We start from the raw sequence: 26,645 nt of genomic DNA, 5'->3' as shown, positions 1-26,645 counted from the left end.
TACAAAACAAGAAAGGCGAAAAAAGTGCGCTGACCGCTCCGCTCGTGTGCTAACCACAACAAAGCAAGAAACACAAAAAAAAGGGCGCTGACCGCTCACATGCTAACAACAACAAAACAAGCAACGCAAAAAAAGTGCGCTGACGCTCATGTGCTAACAATAACAAAATAAGAAATGCAAAAAAGTGCGCCGACTGCTCATGGGCTAACAACGACAAATCAAATCAAGCAAAAAAGTGCGCTGACGGCGAATGTGCTAACAAATACAGAACCGGTGACGTGCAAAAAAAGTGTGCTGACCGCTCATTTGCTAACAACACCAAATCAAGCTACACAAAAAAAAAGTGCGATGACCGTAAAGCAACCCAAACGTCAACGTGTCAACCAATTGCGGGCGGGCGCACACAATGTCGGCAACGCAATGCCGACCCACCATGTTTGGGAAGCGGGAATTTGTAAGCTTTCAACCTTGATGCCTAGCTTGTTAATGTTTCTTCCTCTGACCCCCGGGCCTACCAGTACTGTGACGCATAGAGGGGTAGGAAATGAACACGCGGACAACATTGAGCAAAAATGTCAAGTCCATTCAGTTTGGCTTAACGTCGCGCCATTCTGGAAGACCGGATTTCGGACATGGGAAAGCTCGCTACAAAAAACGCGGCTTAACCCCCGGTGAGTTTTAGAATTCGTGGCGGAGCCCTCAAGCTAAGTCCAACTTTGTTTGCTTATAATTAAGTTCCTCAACACTTAAAGTACAAAAAGTCTCAGAATTCTTTTCACAACATTGTTACGCTGTTGCTAATCAATGAGAGAGAACAAGCATTCACAAGGGAGTCTCATGTCAAAAAAATATCTATATATGATTACAGCGGTTCCAAAGGTGCATTTTAGCTTGCAGGTTAGCGTAGATCCACATGCAATCAACCAAAGAGCCACACGTGGCTCGCGGGCCACGGGTTCCCTACCCCGGACTTAATGTCAGCCAGCAAACACTTTGATGACCGTAGCCGGTAAGGACGGAAACGGACCGACATGTGGAAGATCTCCGAGGCCTTTGCTTTATTTACAAGCATCCCGATTGAGGAGAAGCGGCACGACGCCGTCGTTTCACCGGCAGAAAGATCTGCGGGGAAGAACTGGATCAAAGTGCGATAGTGCAAGCACCCCATCACAGAACTGACAAAATTCCAATTTTGCAGTGTCCGTGTGGGAGAAAAAAAAATGAATGTATTTAATTGGGTATGTATGGCATGAATGATCTCCAAAGTCAGGTGGGCCATAACATTGTGGGTTGGAAGGAAAAGTTGGCTGTTTGAGAGCCAAACTGAACTGAATGAAGTCAAGAGGCTTGAAACACGGGAGATGGAACGGGCCAGACTGGATGAATGGGGTTAGCGTCCTCCTACTGGCACTTCAAACACATTCTTCCGAGTGTACAACACTCCTGAACACTACAAAAACAACAACACTTAAAACTGTAAGAACATTGTGATCCCAATGCTAAGAGTCATTTTTTAAGAAGGAAGAGCCCATTTCTTTACTCGGGACATTTTTGGGGTCCAGCAAAAGCAGGCCGCCAAACGCAAGCTAATGCTAAATGCTGATCACCTCTGGGATGGAGAGCAAAGCAGGAGTCCCAAAATTCCCAGGTCCTCCTCTGACCCGACGCTTGGACAGAACATTCCCAGTCCCATTCCGAAAGCTTGCAGAAAGCCTTTCCAGAAGTGTGGAAGCCGTTACGGCTGGGCTCATTTCTGCTGCTGCTCCGGCTAACACGGACGACATCGTGGCTACTACTACTACTACTACTACTACTACTTTGTCATCAAAGTGAGGAGAATTCTTCAAGTTTGACAGGACAGGGGCCAGCCGAAAGTAAGCTTTCGCAATTGCCGCAACGATTATTCCAATTGAAGGATCCGTGACTCGCCTTTGGGGAAATGATGGGAAAGCTTAACAAATTGGAGGTCACCTCGCATCGCCCGACCGACGGCGTTCAGCTTTGAAGTCTCCAACGTAAATAGCACCGATGAAGCATTGTTCCGCGAGCCGAGCGTGGGAAGATCACCCATGTCATATACACTCCGAGCCAATAAATCAAGTGTTAAAAGCAGCCGACGACTTGTTTCATTTGATGTCCCATCTGGACGAGAACAACTGTTTACCCGCAAACATCTGCTCAGCCTGCACTCAAGTAGACACATTTCCATCTAGCGCCAGTCCTTCACACACCAGTGTTGGTTAATACCTGAGAAACGGTGACGTGTTCTCTTAAAGCAGGGGTGGCCAACAAGTTAGACACAGAGTCAGAGAGTCAAAGACCCACACCACACGGTGACCTAACAAAACTGATGGACAAACAAACAAACCCCCACACACACACAATTCCAACCATATTATTCACAATAACGCAGCCCGGCCTCACAGTTCTGAGGTCCTGGGTTCAAATGTAGGTCGGTCCACCTGTTGTGGAGTTTGCATGTTCTCCCCGGGTCAGAAAATGATTCAATATTCACCATAACACTTCCCCCTACAAAACAACAAGCCAATATGCTACATTATGTTTTCATCTCATTTATTAATTGCTTTGAATGGGCCCTGATGAATTGGTGTGTGTTTTAGAGCGAAACATGAAAGCAGGCAAAGGGTCGCATCGCAGTACATATCAAATATGATAGGAAGCAAAGGCCATTTTGGATGGGTACCGCACGTGGCTCGAGAGCAGCGTGTTCGCCACCCCCGTCTTAAACCGATTCATCGCATATCTCATTTACAACCAATAGATAAAGACACACCCTGAACTTCAAGCGAACAAGACGAACCTGGCGTCGTAGGAGACTCGCATTTTCACCGGGAAATCTCGGTGTTTATTTGGATGCAAGCGTGTAGTCACCACGCTTTGTCCAAATAACGGCGTTTTGCCGGAGGAGCTTTTAGGCCCTGCCGGAACTAATGACTCGTCCAATCACAGCGATAGTCATCAGAGTGACAACACGCCAAAGCACCGTCGGCACACTTTTCGGCACCGCGTCAAGCGGCACATGGCTGATAAGGGTTGGGATTTCCTTAAAAAAAAAAATCACGTGCAGTTGATGTGTGGGCAATCTTTGAAATCTGTCCCCTGCACATTCAGGCTAATTGCTGTGAAAGAAAAAGTACCTTAAGTGAAACCAACGGCTTTCGACTTCAATCGTAACAGTTGCTCCTATGGAAAATGGCATCGTTTCAAAAGTATTTGGGCTACGTAAATAGAGAAAGTGTTTATTTCAAAAGTTGCCGAGATGTCACCCGGTTGAAAGAAGTCTTTGGCTGTGTAGTCCTTTTTTAAGTTTTGGTTCATTTTTGGAGTGACGAGACTTCATGTAATACGGCACTTATCCTACATCTGTTTTTGCTATTTCCTTCCTAATGACAGTAATTTGACCAAATCGGGGGGGGGGGGGGGTGTAATTCCCAATGTCTTAAACAAGTTGATACTTTTTCTTTTTTCTTTTAAATCTGGTGTATCGCAAAGATCTCATCAAACCAAGTTCAACCATGATGATGTTGACAATGAGATAATAGCCACCACAGTGGTGAAGATTCCTGAGGCTTTTCTGTGGAATTTGGAAAAGAAAAATGATAACATAGGTTTTTTTTGGGGGGGGGGGAGCAAACCGCTCACTGAACAGAGACATCCCATAAAAGTAGATTTCACAGAATCTAAAATGACATTGACAAGGGAAACAAGAGCCGTCATTGGCTTCCCTCGACGGTTCTTTTTTGACTGACCTCAACCAAACCACCATCGATCGATCGCATTGGCTGGCGATAAATTGACGTAAGACTCAATGGATAGTGCTTTCCCGGCCGGAATGACAATCCTAATTTGAAACCTCTCTGATTCCAGATGATCCTGAGCACTCAGATGAACAATTCAAATTCAGGCTTTTTTTGGTCAACAATGATTGTTGCTGCAAAATATTCAAAGATTATTGCTAAACTCACATTCAGTCTGATAAAAACTAAGGATGTTCCGATCACATATTTGGACTTCCTACTAACAGCTCACTTCCTGTCCATTTTGTATCAATTCCTATTGGTTTGTGGGCTGCTTCCTGTTCATTACTCGCTTTCTGCTCATATTTTGGGCATTTCCAGGTTATTTCCTTTGGGGTTTGGGCCATTTCATAGTTCCTTCTTCACTCATTTTGCTGCCATGGACAGCATGGGACGGAAAAACAAACAAATGCGACCACGGATAGGAAATTGAACAAAGTGCAGTTGATCGGCCAACTCCCAAAATTCTGCTTCTACGGCAAATTAAATCACCACATTCAATTCTGTATGTACAGTATGAATGCGCTTCAAAGTGCCCGTCAGACAGAACAACCAGGCGGACCCCCTTACGGGCCGCCGGCCACACATTTGACACCGCCACCAAAACTCACACCAAAAAAGAAAAAAGTTGAAGCTCAGAGACGGCCCACCGATAGACGGTCGGTCGGTCGGTCACGAGTCGAGGTACGGCCGTACTTTTGTCAGAACGGGCCGCAGTCCCCGGATGGAAAGCGGCCAAGGTCAATCCACTGGGTGTTATTTGAAGAGTATTGCCCGAGCGCTCCGCCGGCTCGTTTATTTCAAACAGCAGTTCCCGCTGGCTCAAGGTCACCGTGGCCAATGCATGTTTACGCGCGGCCAAGCCGGGAAGTGGATGGCACCGTCACGGCGGGTGCGATGGCGTGATCCCATTCCAGTCGGGGGCTTGTTGGTATGTTTTGGCCCCCGCAGAAGTGGGAGGCCACGAAAGGAATGCAAGTATCCCGACCGGGATCCCACTTCAACCCGACACCGCCGTCGTCGTACCGGCGGGACGACGGCGTGCCGGGGCATTCCGACGCCTCTCTAAACGGGGCCTGCGACGGCGCCTCTGGCGCCAGGCTTTTCGGGTCTCGAGTCCCCGTGGCCATCGACGTGTCCCGGCGTACCGGGACCGGACCGCCGTCCTCACTTTTCGTCTCACGGGGGTCAATGGGATTTTTAGGGCCGCAAAATGGGCGTCAAGAGTTGTGACGAGAGCGCCAGGGATGACAAGCACCAGGTCTTCTAGTCACAGAGATCAATTTCCCATTTTTAATAATCCTTAGATTTTAGTTGTGGACTTTTGGTCAACGAGTGAAATTTCTCAAAGGGGTTGACGTCATTCACGCTATCCGAGCTATATTTAAGACGTCAGATTTTTAGAAGGACGAAATGTTGAAGTCTTCTTCACTGCTTGTTTGCATTTAGCGCCTCGTAATGACACAATTGGAATATTTTCACCCATTACAATGAAGATTAAGAATGATAAGCAATAGTTTGCCTTACATTTTGCGCTACAAAAGATGAAAATATGTTCTACTCAACCATTTGCAAAATCTTAATCTCGTTTTGGGGGGGGTTGATCTCTCGGGGAAAATGGGAAACGGCACCAATCGCATCTTTCTTTGCTAATAATTCCATTTTTGGAGCTTCTGTGTTCACGGTGGCAAAGAGCAATGACTTGCAAAAAACAAAAAGGCAGCTAACAAAAAATGGTTTGCACTTCACAGAGCAATCTTTTATACCGGCTTTTAGAAAAGGAGACATTTCCACCACGTGGAAAATTAAACAAACGTGGAAGTCAAAAAAATAGATGAATCAATAAAAAAAATCCTCACGGAAAGCTGGAGATTAAATGGAGAAACGGCGTTTACTTCATGCCCCCCCCCCGGAGGATCTTCATTTCCCAAGATATGTTTTCATTGTCTCGGTCCAAATTGTTAATAAAAACTCTGAAGGTTTCAAATTAAATCCTCTGCGTGACAAGTTTAATTGGCGCTGGAAGACCAAGTGTAATTGCAACAGCAGGCGTGGAAAATAGGAGGATGTCGTTTGGCTCATGCTCGCTGGGTGGGGAGAGGGGGGTGTTGGTCACCGTGCGCAAAAGAGATTGGGGGTGGGACTAGTGGCCTTCAAGGCCGCCAACTCCCTCCCTGACCTTTCTCAACAATCTTTCTCGCCAGCGGAGGTCGCCGCCAAAGGCCACCCGGCATTCCCCGTGGCCTCCGTCATGGAAGATCCGCCGGCCAGATCCGGCGTCACGCTAGCTAGCGCCTGCTAACCCCGATCCTCGAGCGGGATTGGCCGTGGGATATTCCCGTTCGGCCCTTGGGGGTCTCGTCTTTGAGTGGGAAAGCGGCTTGCAGATTGATCGGGGTGTCCTTCGCTCGTTTGAGGGTGAGCCGGAAAGAAAACGCCTCGTGGGGAACTAACGAGGGGTGCCCGGCGGGAGCTAAATTATTGGCCTGAGGGGTCAAGGGGTCATCGGTGGGCTATGAGACCTGAAGGCAAATTTGGGTTCGCTCAAATGAGTTCCCAAGCATAATTCAATTCAATTCAATTTATTTGGCAAGAAAAAGCACTAGGCTAAGGGCCATGTAACAAGACACAAGAAATGTGCAACAAAACGCGGTGTAGTCACTGGTTCACGGCCAAAAAGGTATAATAATGATACATATATAATAATAATAATAATGAACAAAATAATGATCCAGGTTACATTTAAGTTCATTTGTACAACGCTCATTTTGACATTTCTATTTATACACGGGGAGCCATTTGGATGGTCTACCTTGTCCATTTATTTCGGAGAATACACCCAAAGAGCCCACACACAGAGCTGTGGAGAAAAAAAACAATGTGTATTCCGGACTACAAGTTGCACTTTTTCCTAGTTTGCCTGAGCCCGGCGACTTAGAATCAAGTGAGACTTTTCATTTGAATTTTAAAGAAACAATTTCAACTAGTTAGCTTTTTTGGCCCATTTTGAGGGTCAACTTTTCCTCCCAAAGCAACAGACTCATCAGGTCAAGACGATATTTAAAAAAAAAAACATCTCAATTTGAGAACAAGACAGCGACTCTTAGCAGATGGGCGCTAAAGGAAGGAGGAGTTCGGGTCATGTGATGGTTAAAAAGAGCATTAACACCTTGTTCATCCTTCATTTGCTCCGACCATTTCCTTGACACGGGAGAGAGCAAATGGGCTAAACATGTGTGGCAAAATGTCCAAAGATGAAACCAGGCAGAATGCTGAAAAGCAGCCGCTGCCAAGCTAATGACACAATTATGCTGGAGTCCCTGGTAAACTTGCAAACATCTTGACTCAATCGCCGCTCCGGCGATGTCAAATTGGAAGCGACGTGGAGGTTTCGGCTCAGGTTGGCCCGGTCAAACTGAGGATTTACATTTGAGGTTTGGAGGAGAAGGGGGGGGGGAATAAAAAACACACAACAACTCCTGACGTGGAATTTAACAATCAGGATCGAGCCAGATGCCAAACAAGGAATTCTCCAATAAAAAGACCACAGGAGAGAAATAACATGAGCATTTATTACTTTCAGACACTGCGGCCAATTATGTTTAGGAACGTTCATCCAAAAATGACAAATGAAGAGCTGTGTTGCATTAACCCCACAACATCCATCAAGCTTGATGCAGATAAATGGAAAAGGGAAGGGAAGTCATGTCGGTTCGCGGGGGTGAAGACGGGAAAAAAAAGAAGAAAAAAAAAACCTGGCAGGAGCTTTGAAGCGTTTCCCTTTCTTTCAATTTATAGTTTGCTTGACAAAAATGAATGATAAGGCAGAGAAGTATGGGCTGCTATAATGTATCATAAGATCCACCTCAAGCGATTGTATTTTTTGCCTGTCCTAGAAAAGGCTTTCCAGTTTTGAATCAGTAAGCAGTACACTTCTCATCTTATTCTTCATTTGACATCTCTTCAAATGTCTGTTCAATCTGACGACCGAATGGACTGGACATTGCGGCAGCTCTCCCTAATCGTAATGGTGGTCCCTCACCCTCCCATTTACCCCAAAAGTAGAGCAGCGCTATGAAGCCACATTTCCCAGAGCTTCCTTTCAAAAAGTCACCGTTGACGTACGTCGCCCAAAAAGCGCTAGGGGCGCCTTCTTCTCGTCCAAAGCCATATTTGTGCCGCCGGCTTCCCCACGCCAAACGCCAAGCCGAGCCCCCACATATGGACCACACTGGCGCAAAAACTGACTACACGGGGTGCACACATGCCTATTTGGAGCCAAGTGTGTGAAAGGATTTCCCTCTGAAGAGGTTTTAATCACCCCAAAGAAGAACGGCGTTTGCCTCCCGACAATCCCACAAAAGCCCATCCAATTGCACAAGCGAAGAACATTGAAGAAGCCAATAAATACCACACGCACGATGAGAACCGACGGGAGGGAGAATGCCGCTCGGGTGGGTGTCAACATTTTGGGGTGTTTTCCATTAGTCCATTCTACGGTTCCATTTTGGCAAGGCTTGAAAAGTGCGGTGTCAAAGCTTTAGAGCAGGGCCGTCAAACATGTGGGTGGCGGGCCGGGGGCCGCTTGTTAGGGGGGCCAACCGGTTTGCCTGACGGGCCCAATTTTTTATCTATTTTATATTTTTAAATCGGCAGAAAGCGGCCAATGAAGACAGAGCAGCTCGGAAATTCCCCCCAAATCAATGGGAAACGATCCAACATTGACAGGGAGTGCCCCGAAACCCCCCGCAAATCACCAGAGAGTGACGATAACGGACCAATTCCTTGCCACCGGCAACGATAGATGTCCAATTCACTTCAATTGGCCGTGGATGGTCCTCTTTCAGAGCCATTGACGGCGCTAGACGGCCAATCCGCTTTGACCGGGAGGAGCAAGTTCATGTTTTGGGTTAAAAATAAATGGGAGCGAGATCTCGCTGGCCGACCGAACCCAGTTTGGGATTCGCCGGCTACTCATCTAGGCTATCGGCGCACATCTAGCGGCATGTGTAGTTGGCTTTGCCCTTCCGTCCAAGCATGGAAGAAAGTACTCCATAGCGTTGGTTCAACGTGCATCCGTTTCCCACTTGACGTACTCTTGGCCTCACATGAGTGGCTTCCATGTCCTCCTCGGGCGGCTCTCAAGCAGGCTAACAAGGAGAGTGCTGATAAGTGAATTGACATGGAGGAGAGGAAAGGCAGCCCGGCAGATTGAGGGAGGCTCGGCCATTTGTGTGTGTGTGTGCGCGTACGTACGTGTGTGTGGGTTTGCCTTCAAACGACTAAGTGACTGATGATTGACAGAAGACAGCCTGGTAAAAGAGGCGGGCAAACAGACACTTCAAGACCATTAAGGGAAGGTCATCCGATCTGGTTTTTGTGGACGACCATTTGGCCTTTTGTTCCCTTCCTCCTCACCCCGAAGCCTTGCCTCATTTGACTTTTGCTGGCTGGCGTCCCTCTCGATGGACGGATGGATATTCATTGCTCACATTTGCCTTTTATGATTTATCCCTCCCCAAACGAGCATGTGTTAGAACACGTTGAGGATTTAGCGTTTCATTCCTCGTGATACGGCGAAATAGGATCTATCGAGGATGCGTCAGATGGCAAAACACTGCGTGACGCGTCGCAGATTAAATCCTAACTTTGGATACGCTATCGGCAATAGAAACATTAAGTGCAGAAACAGAGACTTTGGATAAGGAAACCAGTTGCTGGAGCGGGCCACTCGGTGCCTTGTCGCGTGGTCACTTGGTCGTAAAACTTGACAAGTGAGCTTGTTATTCGCCATCGTCATTTTGTGTGGCAAGTGCATGGACGCCGGTCACGTTCACGTTTCCTTGAAACAAATTGCCACAGACGGTGGCACCTCTACTTACGAACATCCCTACATACGGAATATTCAGGTGTCTAAATGCCTCAATGGGGAAACTTTGTTCCAAGTTACAAAAGAAATTCAAGTTACGAAACGTAAATCTCTCAAAAAAAAAAAATATATATATATATATATATATATATATATATATATATATATATATATATATATATATATATATATTTTTTTTTTTAATCAAACATCCCTGAAATACATACAAATACACTTCCTGTATTTTGAAATGGTCACAAATATGAATGAATTCCTATTTTGAAGTTTGGTGGCATGTTCACATGGGTGCCTTGCTGTTTTTTGTCAGTTCCCAAACATGACCTCTCTCACTAACGCCCTTCAATGACAATAGAAAATGTTTTTGCATGTTTGTTATTCATTTTCATGGCTTAATAAATAGGTTTCTTATTTTTGTGTGCTTTCCCCATATCTTTCATCCAAAATTGCTATACTTTGATCTTTTTTAAAGGATTTCAGGGATGGTTTTGGAGACCTTGGAGCCAATGAGATGTATTACATGTAAAATTCATCTCTAGCTATAAATAATTCACGTTACGAGACCGCTTCTGGAACCAATTTTGTCAGTAGACGTAGTACTGTGTAGTATGTTGTATTTCTCTGAGCACAAATTGACTGGCAACCACAAATGTGGCCAAATTCAGCTGCGCCTACTCGACCCTAGTGAGGACAAACACTATGGAAATGGATGGATTGAAGGCCATTCCACTCACGATACACTGCTTGCACGGCCAGTAGACATCTTGGCAATGGTTGAACTCAAACCCATTTACAAATGTTCACTTTGGAGCTTTTGACAGTCCAACCTCTGATGTTCTACTTTTGGGTTCAGCAGTGTGAGGTTCCAGAATGGTCATTTCCGGCATCCTCTTTTGGAAACACTAATTGGGCTTTTTGGGCTTTGCAAGCTTACTTTAGCAATAAGGTCAAGGGATGGCCAGGTTACTGGCAAAGTATCCTTACTGGACGCAAACAACACCCCGGAGGGGAGGTCTGCGAGAACACTCAGTGGTGGTTAAAAGCGAGCCAGCTAGTTATCAGATAGTGAAATCCAGTCTTGTCATAATATTGGGAAATGATTTTGCCATGTGGGATCCGCCTGCCGCCGCAGACTATTTGCCGATAGGGCTCTGGTGAAAGGAGCCAAAATACAAGTGAGCTTGCCACAACAGCTGTCCGCGTGTTGCCATCTGAGCTAAAGCTAAATATACAGGACAATCATTCCGAGACATCACAGGGATCACGTGGCCCCCGCCCCTCCCCCGAGACTTCACTGACACCTCCAGGTTCTGAATGTTCATTTTCAAAAGGAGGGAGAAGGAAGAAAAAAAAAAAAACATATACCGCTTCAGGACTGGACGGTATTAAAACGAGTCACGAAAGCTAACGCCACAGCTGCTTTGCACTGTTTTTGCTATGTCTCCGCCCCCAAATGTAAATTCACCCCCCCCCCCCCCCCCCAAAAAAAAAAAAAAACTTGGAGTATCCGCGGAGGGGCCCGACTTTGAAATGTTAGGCCTACTGTCATGTCTAGGACACAGCCCAGGGGAACACATGAAAGGCAATCAATCACTTTGGAGAGGCCTGAATTAATGAACGTGGTCAAAGAGCGGCCACCAAACGGAGGCAAGACGGCGTTAAATGTTAAAGGTTGACCCCACTTTACCCAGGCCCCGCTGAGAGAGGGGAGGAAAAAGCAGCGAGGATATCGCCGCCGCCGCCGCCGCCGCCAAGAAAAATGGAGGGGGGCCGGGAGAGAAAGATGGCCGGAGAATGGAAGCCCGGGAGAAAACGGTGGAGAATTTGAAGAGCTAGCCAGCTGCCGGTACCGCTTCACGTTGACCTTCGTCGCAGCATTACAAAAAAGCAACAAAAAAAAGCTTATTCATAAGCGCCCTTTTTGGTTCGGACCAAAACGAAAAAAAAAGTTTAAAAGAGAAGTGCTCTGGGTTCCATTCCAAGCGCGTCGTTTTATGTGCTAGCATACTTGGATTCGGAATAATGCTAAAGTCACACGGCTAAAAGCCACTTTTCCGTAGCTAGAGGCATTACGGGAAATGTCCTTTGGGCCAGCGGTACGTCAGCTAGCACGAGTCGACATAAATTCCACATTGACTTTCTGATTAGCCAAAAGTCCCACATACTCTTCTCATTGGACGAAGCAAGTCATTATGAGCACGAGTGCTGCGAGATGGAGCTCCGTCCTTGTTTACTTCCCGTAGTTTTGGACCGTTTGTCCAATGATTGAACAGTGTGTGCACATGCGTAGGTAGGTCTGTTGTCTAATCCTGGGTCGCTTGCAAAAATTGCAATGTGAAAAGGAAAAATAGTCCGGACCAAATGTATTTCTATCCAGACCAAAGAAAACCAACTGTGGACTTTTCCCATCAGGGCCATTGTCACCTGACATTAAAGAGGTTCACGTGCAAATGAGGGAGGGCAAAAAACTGACCAAAAAAATCCAATAAAGCCATCTCATCCGGGAACAAATTGGTGTCCCAGACAGACACATTAGCACGTCTATGAGACAGAATCAAAAGAGATCTCCCATGGATAAAAACAGCTGGCCCATTCCAGCCAATAAATTCATCCCATGTGACATGTTGCTTGTGTAAAAACGTTCCACGGGATTGACGTTGGTCAAAATGTGCTTAGTAAATGACTGTCAAAAGACAAGTTGAGAACCAAGTAAATAAATGGTGAACTTTGCCAAATGGATGAGCAAAAATGAAGTCAATTAAAAAAAGAAAAAGAAAAAAACTCAAGGGAATATCGCCCACTAGAAACGTCCCAGATTGGATGATGTGATCGGAAATAATGTCATTTTCTGAGGATTGGAAACAGCTAAATCACGTTTCTTTTTAAATGTATTTATATATTTTATGAGCATTTATTATGGCACACGTTTGAAGTGTCCAAGATCAACATATCGCTTAACGAGCAGCTGTCACAATCGACGTATGGCAAGTGTACCTAACCTGTCGGCTAGCGCGTACGGGCGAGAGGGAAACCATTGTGGAAAGGACGCCAGTGATGTGGAGAGGTCAAAGTCGGAGAGAAAGCAGGCGCACTGTGACAACACGGGCCCCGACGCCCGCCTGTCATGGAGCTCGGCCGGGTGTTAAGTTGTTGAGAGCAAAGCCGCCCTCCGCTTTTCCTTGCCCCTAAGGCCAAAAACACGGCACAGTGACGCTTGCTCAAAGCTCTCCGCCTCATTTTTATGAGCGCCGCTGGCGCTCTCTTTAAAGAGGTGGCGGCAGAGTGAGGGCGGCGAGGGAACCCTTTGGTTACGCGGGAGCGCCCACGTCGGTCACGGAGGGAACGTCTGGATGGCTAGCCTTCCTTTGCGCTCGCCGGCGGTTCCCAAAGAAAAAGGAAAAATTCCACTGACTGGCGACGTGAGCTTCAACTTGGCCGCTCCGTTTTTACATCACCGCTTCCTATCTGAGCCCGTATTCCGTCCGTCTCGCTACGATCCCAACGCACAAAATAGATTGTAAGACATCTCCAAACGACGGAGATGAAATGCATTTCTACAAATAGGATTCCCGTTAGACATGTTCAGGTGACAGACTTTGCTGTTGGAAGGGTGTCCACGTTACTCAAGAGTACACAAAGGGCATTTTTGTAGTTGAGAATAGCGGTCAATTTGAAAGTTGTGGTGAGTTAAGCGCAGGATTGCGTGACCTTCCGATGACAATCGAAGATTTTGACACACTAACTAAAGGATAGAATCTTTTCAAAGAGCGACCTGATTTCAAGACGCTCACTTCATGAGTGATGGAGAAGTCGTACTTCAAAGTGACTGACTGCCTGCAAGAACCAGAAAAAGAACAATAAACTACTCATGCTACTACTGGTTCACATCATTCATCTAGAAAAATGGGAGGCAATCCTACTTTTACCGTATTGTCCGGACTACAAGTGGCACTCTTTTGTTTTTTTAAGTTTGGCAAGGCCTGTGACTTAAATATGCAAAAAAGTGTGCGCATGTGCACCTCCCCAACTTGCGTGTTTGATAAGCGTCCCTGGTGGGCTTTCCAGGCCCTCCGAAGGCGGCCGCTTTGGGTCCGCCTGTGTATTTTTCAACCAGGCAGAATGTCAGGCCGACTACTAAACGTGCAAAGGCAACTATTAATAAGACGGCCGAGGGGCTTTGGGCTCTGCTTACGGTTTGTGTGCTTGCGCGTCCATATGAAAACTGTTATTCCTGTAACGTACACATTTTGTCATCTGGGAACACATTAGGGTCATACCCGCGACGGCAACTTCATGTTCACCATTAGGGTTCTGCGCTGCAGATGTTTGCAGAAGTACAGCACCCTACCATTTGCTTGCAGTTAAGAGGTTAGCAAGAATTGTTTAAGAAATGCGGCCTTTACGTCCACGGAGACCAACATTCAAGACACTGAAAGCACCATCTCCAAGCATCTCGCATCTCCAAGCTTGATATGATCTCCAACCCTCAACGCTTGAAATGTTCAAACAACACACTTTTTCCCCCACATCCTTGTGCATTTTATGACTGGTACAACTTCTACTCAGGCGTGAGTTCTAGCCTGAAAAATAGGGTACATGCCTGGCGACAATTAGCCCTGACACAATAACCGCGTAAATGTCACACCCTGGTACGATTGCTCCGGCATAGCTAACGCCGTGTGCCCCGTGAATAGGAATAGCAGAAGAAATAATACTTCAGCTAGGAAAAGTAAACAACTTCAGAAAGTATTAACGTATTTTCCGGCATATACGCCTAATTTGTCGCTCAAACAAAATGATGACAGAATCCAGGGAACGGATTATAGGCGCACAAATGAGTTGACATGCACGAAACTGCAAGGTGACAAAGATGAAACGCCATAACACAAGACAATGCAGCCGGATACGGTCATTGATTTCAAAATAGAGAAAAGATAAAGAGATAAAATGCTAAACACAATTTGTATTGACGTCTATGAATCAAATTCAAGAAGAAGAAGAAAAAAAAAATCAACCGTATCTTGCCGTAACTCACTTGTGCCTGCCATTGCTCGCTCACTACGCTGCCATCCCCCCCCCCGGGAGGAAAAAAAAAAGTGGACGAGAAACTTAATCTTATTTTCTTATGTGGAGTGTCAAGGAACCCTGACATGAACATGCCCTGGCCATTATACAAATACACACAAACATTCTTATCTGGGAGCTCTGTGTGTTGCTGTTCAATGTGTTAATGAGCTCTTATCTGATGGAAATAGATCTGAGCACCCGGCCGGGGGTCCGACCCCGTGGCCCCGTGCCTACTAACACCAAACACTTGGACCACGGATCGTCACATTTACTCCAAAGATTGCCAAAGGACCATTTCCATATCATTCAAATCTTCTTCATTTTGCCTTGATTCCAAAAAAATGATGAATATCGCAGTCAATTGTGCTTAAATTTGCAACCACTGAATAGGTTTATATAGGATAGGCGCTAGCCTCAGAATGCTATCACAACTTTTCACAAAAATGTGGCTTTGAGAAGGGAATTGAAATGCTGAAAAGAGTGTTTGTGTTCATTGCTTCGGATGAAAAGCCATTTTCTTGCCCATTGTATTTGAGCTCCACTTGTTTTGCACGATTAGGCTGCAAATAAAGACTGGAAATCAAAATGGCCAACGGATATCTTGTGATAGAAACCACTTTGTTCATTCGCCCCTCCCAGGCCAAATGTTTTGGACGCCTAGCGCCGTCAATAGCCCCGAAAGCATCCGCGCCCAGTTTAACGGAAAATCACACGGACTTGATCATCCCTTTAACACCTTTTTTAAAACCATTTTCTGGATGACTCTAGCGTTAAAAAAAAGCTGTTAGGCATCAGAGTGAAAAAACAAAAGATATACCAGTCACACTAGAGTATCAGTCGCAGGTCCAGCTAAACTAGGAAAAGAGAGCGCAACTTTGAGGCGGAGAGAATCCGGACATGAGTTTGTTGAAGGCATGATTTGAGTGGCGTTTGACGTGAACTCGCATACGAGCAAGTTTCAACGCTGCCCGCCACTTTCCATTTGGATGTGTGCCCGCCCGAGAGCCAGCCGAGTCAAGGCAATCCCGCCCCACGCCGTCTCCGGCCCAATTAGAGCCGTTAAAGAGTCTTTAAGAGCAAATGGCCGCGATGACAATACACTCTTGGCACGGGGCGCGTATACAAGGCCCATGTGGTTGTAATTGGGCCAGACTGGAGCAGTGTTTGTGTACAAGTAGCCAATGTGTGCGGCGTGCGTGCGTGCGTGAGTGCGTACGTGCGTGCGTGCGGGCGCTAATGGCAAACACCTGAAGTTTCCAAGTGCCAGACTGTTTGCCCCGATGACTTGTGGCGGGTTCTTTGCACCAGTGGGAAAAAAAAAAAGAGTCCCTTTGGCCCGGGAGGACAGCGGAGACATCCCGACACAATCCCCAACTTAGACGGGTGGTGCCGCTCTACTTACAAATGCTTCTACATACAAAAGCCTCGACGGCAAAGCTACGAAAACAATACAAGTTACGAAAGGTCAAAAGAAATCAAACATTTCCTGAAAACTAAATACATATCAGTTGTCTGTTGATTTTATTTTTTTTTATTTTCGTGGCAGAGCTGCTGAAATTGTCTTTGCATTTCTTATTCATTTGAATGGTTTGATCTTTTTGCCTCTTTTTTTCCATACATACTTTTAGCATTTTTAAAGGGTTAAGGGTAATAGATGGTGAAACAAATTCAGCTCATTTCATGTCAAATAGGCTTGTCATTGGAAAAGAAATCCAAGTTAGGAAACCAAATCATTTCTTAAGTAGAGGTTACCACTGCACTGTTCTTCATTTGTATTCAAATATTCATTCAACTTGGGCCAAAGCGTCATCATTGTAAGAAACGCAGCCGGAACGCCGCCCCCTGTTGGCCCCGCCTGTTGATGCAAGCCGAAAGGTGACCCCCCCCCTGATGTCGGAGGCCAAAGCCGCCCGCCGCCAGCGCCGCTCAAGTAAATGCCGCTCGTGGATGTGGCGGATGCCTTTGAGCTGAGCTTCGAGTTTCAAATGGTACCATCCGCTGCTAAAGAAAGAAAAAAAGAGGAGGCTCTCTCCTTTCCAGCCGCAAATTTAACTTCCTTTACGACGGCGTGCGCAAGCCTCATTCTTCTTTTAATATCCTCCACTTGTGAGCCTGACAAACATCAAAAACGGGAGGACCCACGCAAATAGCTCGTGGCTGAGTAAGCAAACAAGCCGACACAATTTGCAACCATGCTGGATTGAGCAATCTAATTGTTCAGACTTGAAAGCGTCGCATGTCCACGGGCCATTTGGCAACCCCGCTACGAGCGAACAAAACACGACGGGACAAGCGATGTCCCCGATCGGAAATCGTCGGAGCCCGATGGCGTCAATTTTCACGGGATCGGAATCGGGCCAGAAAGATCAGGCTTTTAAATTTTTTTTATCTATTTCCATTTTTTTATGTATTCACTCACTAACTACCATTAACTTGCCATTGCACGATATCCTATTTAATATGCTCAAACAAAAGCGTGGCCAGAAACGTCCGAGTGTGCGTTCACATGAGCAGGGACGTACCTGGAGGACAGACGCATTCTTGTCCAACGTCTCTCGCCGGTCGGATTTTGGGCATCAGCACCATGACTTTCTGCAAAAAAATCAAACAAAAATACAATCAAAAAAGAGCAATAATCAGTCTTTGGAGGTGGATCGAGCACAGTGGATTGCAGTCAAGTGCTTCTTGTTTTCTGCAAAAATCTCATTGGTTCAAGTGTCTGTGCTGTGCTGGATGGGTTGGAAGAAAAAACTGCACCCACGGCGGCCCTCCAGTACCATTTTGCCCATCCCTGATCTAGCATGTATGCTAAGCAACCAGTTTATTTGGAAGAAAATGAAATATCAAGACTGAATGCCTTTTTATTTCGGAACCGTATACCTTGTCGCGTGGGAGTTAAGAATAGTCCTCCCTCCATTATCGTAAATTCACTCGCCACGACTTCACTTATCGCAAATTCACCTATCGCCATGTATTTCTGCTATTAATTATATTAATTATTCTTTCCCACCTTTCTGTGTGGAGTTTGTATGCTCTCTCCCCAGGACTGTGTGGGTATCTTAAGATTTTAATATGACAGGCCAGGCAGTAATATATTGGTGTCCAATGTGACTACTTTGCTTTGAAAATTGATGAGTTGACATCCAAATATTCTCCGTGTCAGTTAATTCCAGCATCATTTTTTTTATATGTCAATGTGTTTCGGGATACCTATTCACTCTATACATACGTTCATTCATTTCATAAACAGCACCTTTATTTCGTGGAGTGTTTTTTTTCTCTGCTATGTTTGGGTCATTTGACATCAGGAGTTGGCATGTGAACTGAGCACCATAATTAGCGACAATTAATAGTCTACTTTTTAAAGAACAAAGTACAGTAAGCATGAAACATGATTACTGCGTTAACAGTTTCTAATGAAAAGTACTTTTGAAACATGAATTGGACAGTATCGTATTGCCTAACTCGGCCAATTGCTCCCCTTATTCATGATTCCAATTCCCCTTGCTAAACGATAAAAAAAAAATGAACGTACAAATGCAACGGGGCCCATATTGACTCACATAGGGCGGGTCGTTGAAATATTATTTAGGAATATAGCCACATTTTACCCACCAAAAATCCTTTTTCTTTGTACACCAAATCCATCCTCCTTTCTTTCCTCAAGAAGATTTCAATGAGTAAACTCTGTCGTACAGGCTATCCGTGCGTTTCAGTTCCATCAAGAAGTGCTTTCCTATCGCCATCCAAGTTAATGCCGAAAGTCGAGCCTGTCCTGTCGTATTTCTGGCATACTAGGTTTTTATTCGATTTAGGGCTGAAAATGTCCGTTCGACAGAAGCAGTGGACACGGGGATGGTCACGGCCAAACAAACGTGTACAGCTGCTGCATGCTCTCACTTCAAGTTGTGACATGTTTGCTAGCTTCGAAGTCGTCCGACCTTTCTTAAAAATGTCCAGCTTTTCTTGAAAAGTCCCTCTTGGAAATGGCTTTGACAGTAAGTCTGCAAGCAAATCTCTTTCTTCTCCTCCTTCAGACATTGTGGGTTGACAAAACTGCTATGAAATAAACACAACAATCTATTTTCTTGTGTAGTTCCCTACAACCACAGCTTGCTAGCGCTGGCTAGTACACCATCACTAGACAACCACGGTGTGTGTGTGCGTGTGTGTGTGCGTGCGTGCGTGTGTGTGTGTGCGTGTGTGTGTGCGTGTGTGTGTGTGTGCGTGCGTGTGTGCATGCGTGTGTGTGTGTGTGTGTGTGTGTGTGTGTGCGTGTGTGAAAGCGATGACATCCCGACACCATTGAGAAGGCCTTGGTGTCGCCAAATCGAAATCTGATTGGTTAAACTTGACCAATCAGATTTCGAGTTGGCGAGTTCCTTCAATCGTTAGGGCAACAGTTTCATCGACACTTCTTTTATGCTAAGAGCTCCAGGTAGATTTCTGACCCTGGCAACAAATAATGGCTGAAATGTGATTGGTTAAATGCTTCTTTTCATAAAAAGACACATCTGGAAGCAGCACAACCAGGGGAAAGCAATGAAAGGAAGCTGACAGACCATTTGGAATTATTTAATAATTATTCATGGGCAAAATATAATTAACATCAGTCTGTGATTCCGATATTTTATAGGCCGGCAGAGAAGGCCTTGTAGGCCCTGACGGACTACCACCGTATACTTGAAAAACGTACTTGAAAAAACATCCCGTACAAAAGTTGTTATACGGCATACTATATAATTTAAAATGATCAAAAAACGTATAAAATACAGGAAAACGTACATGTTGACAGGTATGACTATGTCACGGACCTACTTGATATTTTACAGTTCAGTTGAATGCGTTTATTTTTTTATTTGAAGTTATTTTTAACGGAATCACTTGTTTCTTTCGAGATTCCAAATCAACTACACATGATAGACTAAGGAAAAAGGACCAAAAAATGTGCAATTGTGTAGGTGTGGGTGTCGGAGCAAGCGAACCAAAGCAGGCAGGCCAAGTTACCTCTTCCACAAATTTCCCCAGGGAGGCGCTCAACTGGGGAACCAGGCTCCCGTCCTCGTTGAGGAACGTCCCTTGGTCGGGCACACGCTCCGTTTCCATCTTCAGCCTCTGCTCCAAGTGCAAGGTCTTGAGGCTCACGAGCAGACACACGGCCATGGAGCTCAGGGACATGAGGACGCAGACGACCAGGGGGAGTCCGGGAGACCACCGGTGCGCCCCCGGCTTGGATGCACACTGGCATGCGGACGAATTGGCGTTGTCCCCGACGGAGTCGCGCAAGGGATCCATGCCGAATTTCCACTTGAGCAAGAGGCGGACTTCTCGACGGCTAAACGGCGCTGGAGTCAAGCTTCTCGCACGGGTTCCGTTCCGCTCCTAAAAGTGAGGCGTGTGATGACACATTGACATGATCCGGTCGGCCCGGGTCTGGGTCGCCGCTAGGAGATGCTTGCGGTTCGGGTCCCAAAACAGGTCAGGCGGCGGTGCTTGGTTGGTTAACGCGGAGCTGGCCGCATCGCGTCTTCCGCAAACACTACTGGCGCACATGCAATTGTTTGTCCCATTAAAAGTTGCGCGTACTCCTCGAGATAAGCCCGCCCACGCCCCGCCCCGCCCCCGAGTGATACTGACTGACAACTGATAGGTGGGGAAAGCATTGAGGGGAATCCCTGGCGCCGCCTTCCGTATATGAGAGGTAACCGCATCCAGCCAAGACGGCTCAGCAACCTGTTTGACAACCAGAAAGAGTAGTTCATATTGCTGAATGTCATTATGCAGTTTAAATATGCGTGCTATGTTGTGATTTCTACACATTTAAAGTAGAAAGAGTAAAAATTATTTTAACGACATTGTATTATGCTGTTTCTACTTATGTATGCGGCAGCCCAGTGGTTAGCGCATTGGCCTCGCAGTTCTGGGGTCGAAGGTTTGATTACAGGTCAGAGTTTTCACGTTCTCCATGTGCTTGCATGGGATTTTTCCAGGTACTCCAATTTCTTCCCACATGGCAAAAACATGCAAAGTAGGCCGGTTGAACATTAAATTGCCGCCAGTTGTGTGTACTTGATTGTCCTGCGATTGGCTGGCCATCGATTCAGGGTGTCACCCGCCCGATGCCCGTATTTAGCTGGAATAGACATTGTAGAGATAAACGATTCAGAAATGGAATGAATAAGCACGGTGGCAAGTCGAATGAAAACAAATGCTTCACATTTTAGCTCACATGTCAGCGGAGAGCCATTGTTCCCTCCCTCTCATCAAAGACAGGAATATTGGCTGGATTGGCATTTTATTAAGAGCAAAAAAAAAATGGCAAAATCGATTCTACGTACAATACAAACATTTCCAACTTCTAAGCTCGATACAAAACAATGCTGCTGAGATTTTTTTTGACAAATACTGAGCTGTACAATGACAAAATATTTCATTTGAATCACAAGAGGGGAAACAAAATGAGCCATCAATTGTTCAATTGAAAAATAAATAGACTAAGGTTGGGGATTGATTGGACCAGATGAACGCAATGTGATTGGCTTGAGGACGTGTAAGAAAGACTGATACAGTCATGAGCATTCGTTCACCTCTCCCGGAGAGTGAGGCCGGCCGGAATTGAGCACCGCATTGGAGGAGCGGCTCAGTGCTTTTTGCTGGAACTGCCACTCGCGCTCTCGTGGTAGCAGGCGAAAAAGGGCTGACGGAGCGCCTTGTCCAACGTGATGCGCTTGGCCGGGTCGTACTCCATCAGCTTCTCCAGGAGGTCGAAAAGCTGCTGATGGGCGTCACTTTGCGACACCATGTAACGCTACAGAAGGGGAAAAACAAATATGTTTTTGGAGTATGGACATGGGACTTGGGGGGCAAAATATCAATTAAAACTAATGGTTTGTAAACAATCAGACACAATGAAATGTACTATGTCTACCAGACTATAAGTGGCACGTTAGATACGCTTACGACGTATGACATGTCACAATAATTGGAGTGTCTGAAACGTTATATTACCTACAACCTGCCGCGAGAAGGGGCTGTGGAGCCAAGAAATACTTGTGCTCTTACGGCATTGACAATTTCAATCTAACCAAACCATTAAACCAGTGGTCTCCAAACTATTCCACTGTGGGCCGCAGTGGGTGCGGGTTTTCATTCCAACCCATAAAGAGGACACCTTTTCACCAATCTGGTGTCCTACAAGTGCAATCAGTGGATTGCAGTCAGGTGCTTCTTGTTTTCTGCTGAAATCTCATTGGTCAAACTGTTTATGCTAGAACGGTTGGAACAAAAACCTGCACCCACCGGCCCTCGAGGACCGGTTTGGGGACCCCTGCATTAAACCATTTTAACAGCTTAGCAACAAGTGGAGAAACATGTGGTACACTATCCTCCCAAAAAAATCAAACTCAGTGACGTGCAATGAAAACTCTCCATCCTCTTTTTTAGCCATATATATATACAGTTAGAGTTTCGGGGGGTAAGAAAAAAATGGAGCGCTACTTTTTTTTTAAGAAACAAAACACAAGGATCTATTGGCAAACATTTTTGCGGGCGGGAAGATGCCGAGAAGTTTTGGTTGTCGTCATTCTCACCCTAAGCGGTTTGCAGTGTTTTCTGACGTATCGTCCACCGGAGCTGTCGACGTCCCAGTCCAGCTTGTTGCGGTGGAGATACCGCTGTTTCCTGTACAAATTCAGAGTTTGAGAAACAGTCGGCACAATTGAAAGGAATGCATTTTGATGGGCTTGCGTCCCGAAAACTACCTGGTTTTCTGGAGGAGGTTTGAAGGAATGGGGCCCAGGACCCGCTCCATCATGGCCAGGTGTTCCTTGCTGTCGTGAGTCTGCGCGTTCAAAAGAAAAAGTGGAGCATAAACGCTGGGAAAGTGGCACACTTGCCCTTTGAAAGCCACGCACGCACCTGGAAAAGAGTTGAGCCGAGGTAGTATTCGATGAGGATGCAGCCCACGCTCCAAACGTCACACGAGTGATCCCAGCCAAGATCTCAAAGACAAAATCCAGCACCTCGAACTTAGTGGCTGGCGTTTAGGGCACGAGACGCCCAATCCGGTTGGACTGGTGCCTTAGACGTCGACTAATCCATTTCAAAATAAAGAAAAAGGACCACATGGCACTTCCCACCTACCTAAAATGACTTCCGGAGCGCGGTAATGGCGCGTGGAGACCACCGACGTGTGATGCTCGTGCTCGTACGTGGCGTTTCCAAAATCCACTAATTTGATGTCGGGTCTCTTCAGCGTGCGTTCATCTCGCTTCTAGGGACGACAACGGGCGAGGTCTCGCTTTAAAAACCGTGCCGACGAGCCCACGTGCGACACGGTGCGTTTACCTTGGCGGGATTGTAACACAGCTCGTATTCGGAATCGATGAAGAGGATGTTTTCTGGTTTCAAGTCGGTGTGAGTCAACTTGTTTTTGTGCAGAACTACAAGGGAGCACAAGACGGCGGCCGTCATACGGCGAAACACGCGCGCGTCGGGCGTCACGGTCGACTCACATCGAACGGCGCGGATGATCTGGTAGGCCATTTTCCGAATATGCTCCACGGGCAGGGGAACAAAGTTGTTCTCCTTGAGGAAATCGTAGGTGCTGAGGCCCAGCAGCTCGAAGGCGATGCAAATGTGCCCGTGGTAGTCAAACCAGTCCAGCATGTGAACGCAGGCGCTGCGAGGGAAGAAAGCGGGAAAGTTCAGAGTTCAGACGGAGAGAGACAGGCGCGAGGAGCGCGGTCGGCCGGAATCTCACTATTTGCCCTGAGAGTCCAGCGACTTGAGGTGTTCGAGCACGGCCACCTCGGACTTTGCCGCATCGCGGTAGCGGTCAATATTTTTTATGATCTTCAACGCCACTCGAGCGCCGTTACTGGCGAAAGAGAGCGAGGCTTGAGCGGCGGTGACGGCGGAGGAGGAGGAGGACGGGCGCTCCGAGAGGATCCCACTTACTTGTGGCGATCGAGGCACTCGACCACCTTCCCAAAGGCACCCTCTCCGAGAGTACACACAATCTCATCTATACAAAATAAGAGGAGCCACGTTAGGAACAAAAGCATGGCGGGTCCAACCGTTCATGACTAAAATTCTACGTGTCGTAAAATGGAATGCTTAAAGTTACACGAGAAGTAGCAGAGCTAAGTACGTCTAGCGCAAAAAGGTCTATTTATTTTGTCTGTTTTAACATTTAGAAAATGAAGACCAGACAAGAGTGTGAAAGGAAAAAAATGTGAACAGTAGGGAGAAAAAAAGGTATATGTTCTATACATCTGGCTTTCAGCGTGTCTCCATTGTGATAGATGAGGTGACCCTCGTCATCATCCTCAACACTCCGGGATCTTTTCCTGCGGCGGTGGCTCCTCCTCTGCGTCCCCAACGGCCGCAATCCGCCATCACATCAATAACCCATCAGTCAGCCGGCACCGGGCCATCGCAACGCGACATCGTCATTCATTCAACCAGGCCGAGGGGGTGTGTAGGGGTGGATAGATTCGGCCCGTTCGGTAACACCGCCAGGCGATCGGACGGAGCAGCGAATTCAAATTCAGCCCCAGCGAGAAATTGGGCGCCAGCCACCACATAGTGTGCGTTACAGAAGAAAAACATGGCAACAAGATTTTCAGATGAGACGTTCTCATAAGTGCAGTTAAAAAAAAATTGAAAAAAAAAAATCTTTGTAGTGTCATTCAGTAGTACATTTCATAACAGCGCTCATGTTAGATGCTTTCTAAACCGTTACACCTTTATATTGCTATCCATTTTTTTGCATAATAGCTAGGTTTAAAAAAAAAAAAAAAAGTGATAATGACCCTTTTGGCGGTTCGTGGTACAAGACAAGTAGAAAAGAGAAAGAAAGGTTGCTCATACCGAGATGGACCTGCGACGGGAGCGCCTGCGCCGCCTGTCTCGGCTGCGTCCCGAAGACTTGCTGTAATGGTGCCAGTCTCGATCTCGCTCCTTGAAGGCGTAGTCGCGGCTATCCGCCGCGGACGCCGCGTCCAAACTGCGTTCCCACTGCGTCTCCCTGCCTCTGGAATCCACGCTGTGGTTCAAACTTCGGTTCTGGTTCAAACTTCGGTTCTCCAGGAAGAAACTAAAAGATAGGCCCAAATCAAAGCCACTTAATACTGCAAGTCCAGTGGAAGGAGGTCGTTAGCTGCTCGCTAGGCCTATCGCGCTGATACATTTTAGTGTGTGATGTATTACTATTGTTGGTGTAAATAAAAACCCATTTGAATGGGAAACAATATTCAGAGTAGCCAAGTGCTTAGCTAAAGTAACGTAAGGAAATGGAGTACAGTCATTCCTTTGTGGTGCGTTCAGTGGCAAGCACTTCCGTGTACTTTGCAAGAAATGTCCTTGTCACTGCCTTAATAGATTACCTTTGACCTTAAGGCGATCGCATATGCCCACACATTAGATACGTATTTTTGGTTGGGGGGAATATGATATAGTACATTTCTAGCTAGCCAAAGCAGATGCAGCATTTTTTTTTTACATAACCCTATTGTAAGAAAAGCATGAACAAGGGAGACCTTGACAAACGTTAGGTCATAATGGAAATGTAAAAATATAAATTACCCTTCACTTGTCTTGTGGTGTCGGCTAGCTCTTCTGTACTTGTTTTCTCGTTCGCTGCTGTGCGAGTCCCGAGCTTTACGTTTGCGATACTCCATTCTTTCTTCCCAGCGGTACTCGTCAAGGAATTCACACGGAAAATTTCCCCGCGTGGAATGCCGCATCTAGAGCAACATGGAAAACAGGCACATCGAGTGGGATTGGTCACAAAAACTCTGCAGATGAAGGCCCAAACTAGCATAGCTGCACGGCGTGTGCGCGCACTGACAAGGGCGGGCGTTTGCATAATTACTGCTCATTAATGTTGACATTTAGGGCAGTAAATCGTAAATATGTTGTAAAATGAGGGCTCCGCTTGAGTAAAACTGTTAAACTGGGGCAGCAACTGACTTGGTTTTTCTTTATTTGGTCTTTTGATTCGAATTCAAAATGAAGGCCGTCGATTTTCCTTTCGTTGCGCTCGATCCAAGTTTAATTCAAGTATTAAATGTAACTACATATCCACACTAAAAGCAATTTACAGTTAAAAATTCCCAGCTACATATTGATTAGAAGAAAAGACATCGAGCAATTAGGGCTAGTTTAGCTTTTGTAAGCTGCAGCCACGTTGGCATTGTTGTCTACGTTCGGAAAAGCTAAGTGGCTAAACGTAGCCTTTTCAAAAAGAAGACGCCCTGGCCCAAATAAACCACACTTTGCAACAAATTCACTATTAAACTCACCTCAAATGAAATGATAGTATGCCACAGTGGTTAAATTGACTGGTGATGAAGAGAGAAACGACCAAAAAATACAAAACACAGTCGACGAATATCCCTCAAAAATGGCGAATGCTGTGTAAGCTTGCCGTCCGTTTTGAGTACAGATATCTCATATATATGATTAGAAGTGCAAAGTACAGAGTGGGCGGCCCAACTCACTGGCGGCCATCTTGTGTCGGGAGATTTGCTCTATTGCAACGAACACAAGACTTGAGAGTGGTTTTCTCCAATAAAATGCTATTATCGCCATGACTTCTTGACATATTTATCAGTGTTTTGCTTGACTTGGGCATGATTAAGCCCGTGTTAAAAAAGGAAATGATCATGTTTAAAATATGTATGAAATGTAAAGCAGATCTGATGAGAAAGTGTTGATTCTCCTCGCTGTTGGCTTACAGAGTGCACAAGACATCTAGTTTCATGCATGTCATATCTTGGGCGTTGCTCGTGATAAACATTTACGCAACAAAATACGGAATTAGAAACGTAGCATGGTCATATAAAACAAATGACACCAGTAGTTAAAAA

The 26,645-nt window shown here is 46.1% G+C and overlaps 2 protein-coding genes across 3 annotated transcripts in view; both read right to left on the bottom strand.

Moving 5' to 3' along the window:
* Window positions 1-20,907, bottom strand: part of LOC144082398 (uncharacterized) — a 77,747-nt gene extending 56,840 nt beyond the window's left edge. Inside the window, exons 1-3 of the mRNA XM_077609550.1 lie at window positions 20,410-20,907; window positions 19,780-20,314; window positions 17,295-17,364 (exon numbers count right to left, since the gene is read on the bottom strand). Of these exons, the coding sequence (XP_077465676.1) occupies window positions 17,295-17,364; window positions 19,780-20,067 (358 nt within the window). The 5' untranslated portion in view covers window positions 20,068-20,314; window positions 20,410-20,907. The remainder of the gene's footprint in view (window positions 1-17,294; window positions 17,365-19,779; window positions 20,315-20,409) is intronic.
* Window positions 20,908-21,050: 143 nt separating this feature from the next.
* LOC144082394 (dual specificity protein kinase CLK2-like) lies at window positions 21,051-26,247 on the bottom strand. 2 transcript variants are annotated; one of them, XM_077609541.1, is made up of 13 exons: window positions 26,079-26,247; window positions 25,360-25,520; window positions 24,646-24,871; window positions 24,046-24,142; window positions 23,731-23,797; window positions 23,534-23,650; window positions 23,286-23,452; window positions 23,119-23,213; window positions 22,915-23,044; window positions 22,690-22,772; window positions 22,533-22,612; window positions 22,362-22,452; window positions 21,051-21,580 (listed from the first exon to the last, which is right to left on the bottom strand). In XM_077609541.1, the coding sequence occupies exons 2-13, from the start codon at window positions 25,518-25,520 to the stop codon at window positions 21,413-21,415; spliced, it is 1,482 nt and encodes a 493-aa protein (XP_077465667.1). In that variant the 5' UTR covers window positions 26,079-26,247; the 3' UTR covers window positions 21,051-21,412. The 2 variants fall into 2 exon arrangements, with proteins under 2 accessions (XP_077465667.1, XP_077465668.1); XM_077609542.1 differs by lacking the exons at window positions 24,046-24,142; window positions 25,360-25,520; window positions 26,079-26,247 and having other exon boundaries at window positions 24,646-24,708.
* Window positions 26,248-26,645: the final 398 nt, after the last annotated feature.

Source organism: Stigmatopora argus, chromosome 9, assembly GCF_051989625.1.
Source record: "Stigmatopora argus isolate UIUO_Sarg chromosome 9, RoL_Sarg_1.0, whole genome shotgun sequence".
Lineage (NCBI taxonomy): Eukaryota > Metazoa > Chordata > Actinopteri > Syngnathiformes > Syngnathidae > Stigmatopora > Stigmatopora argus.
This window is presented reverse-complemented; position numbering and strand designations above follow the sequence as displayed.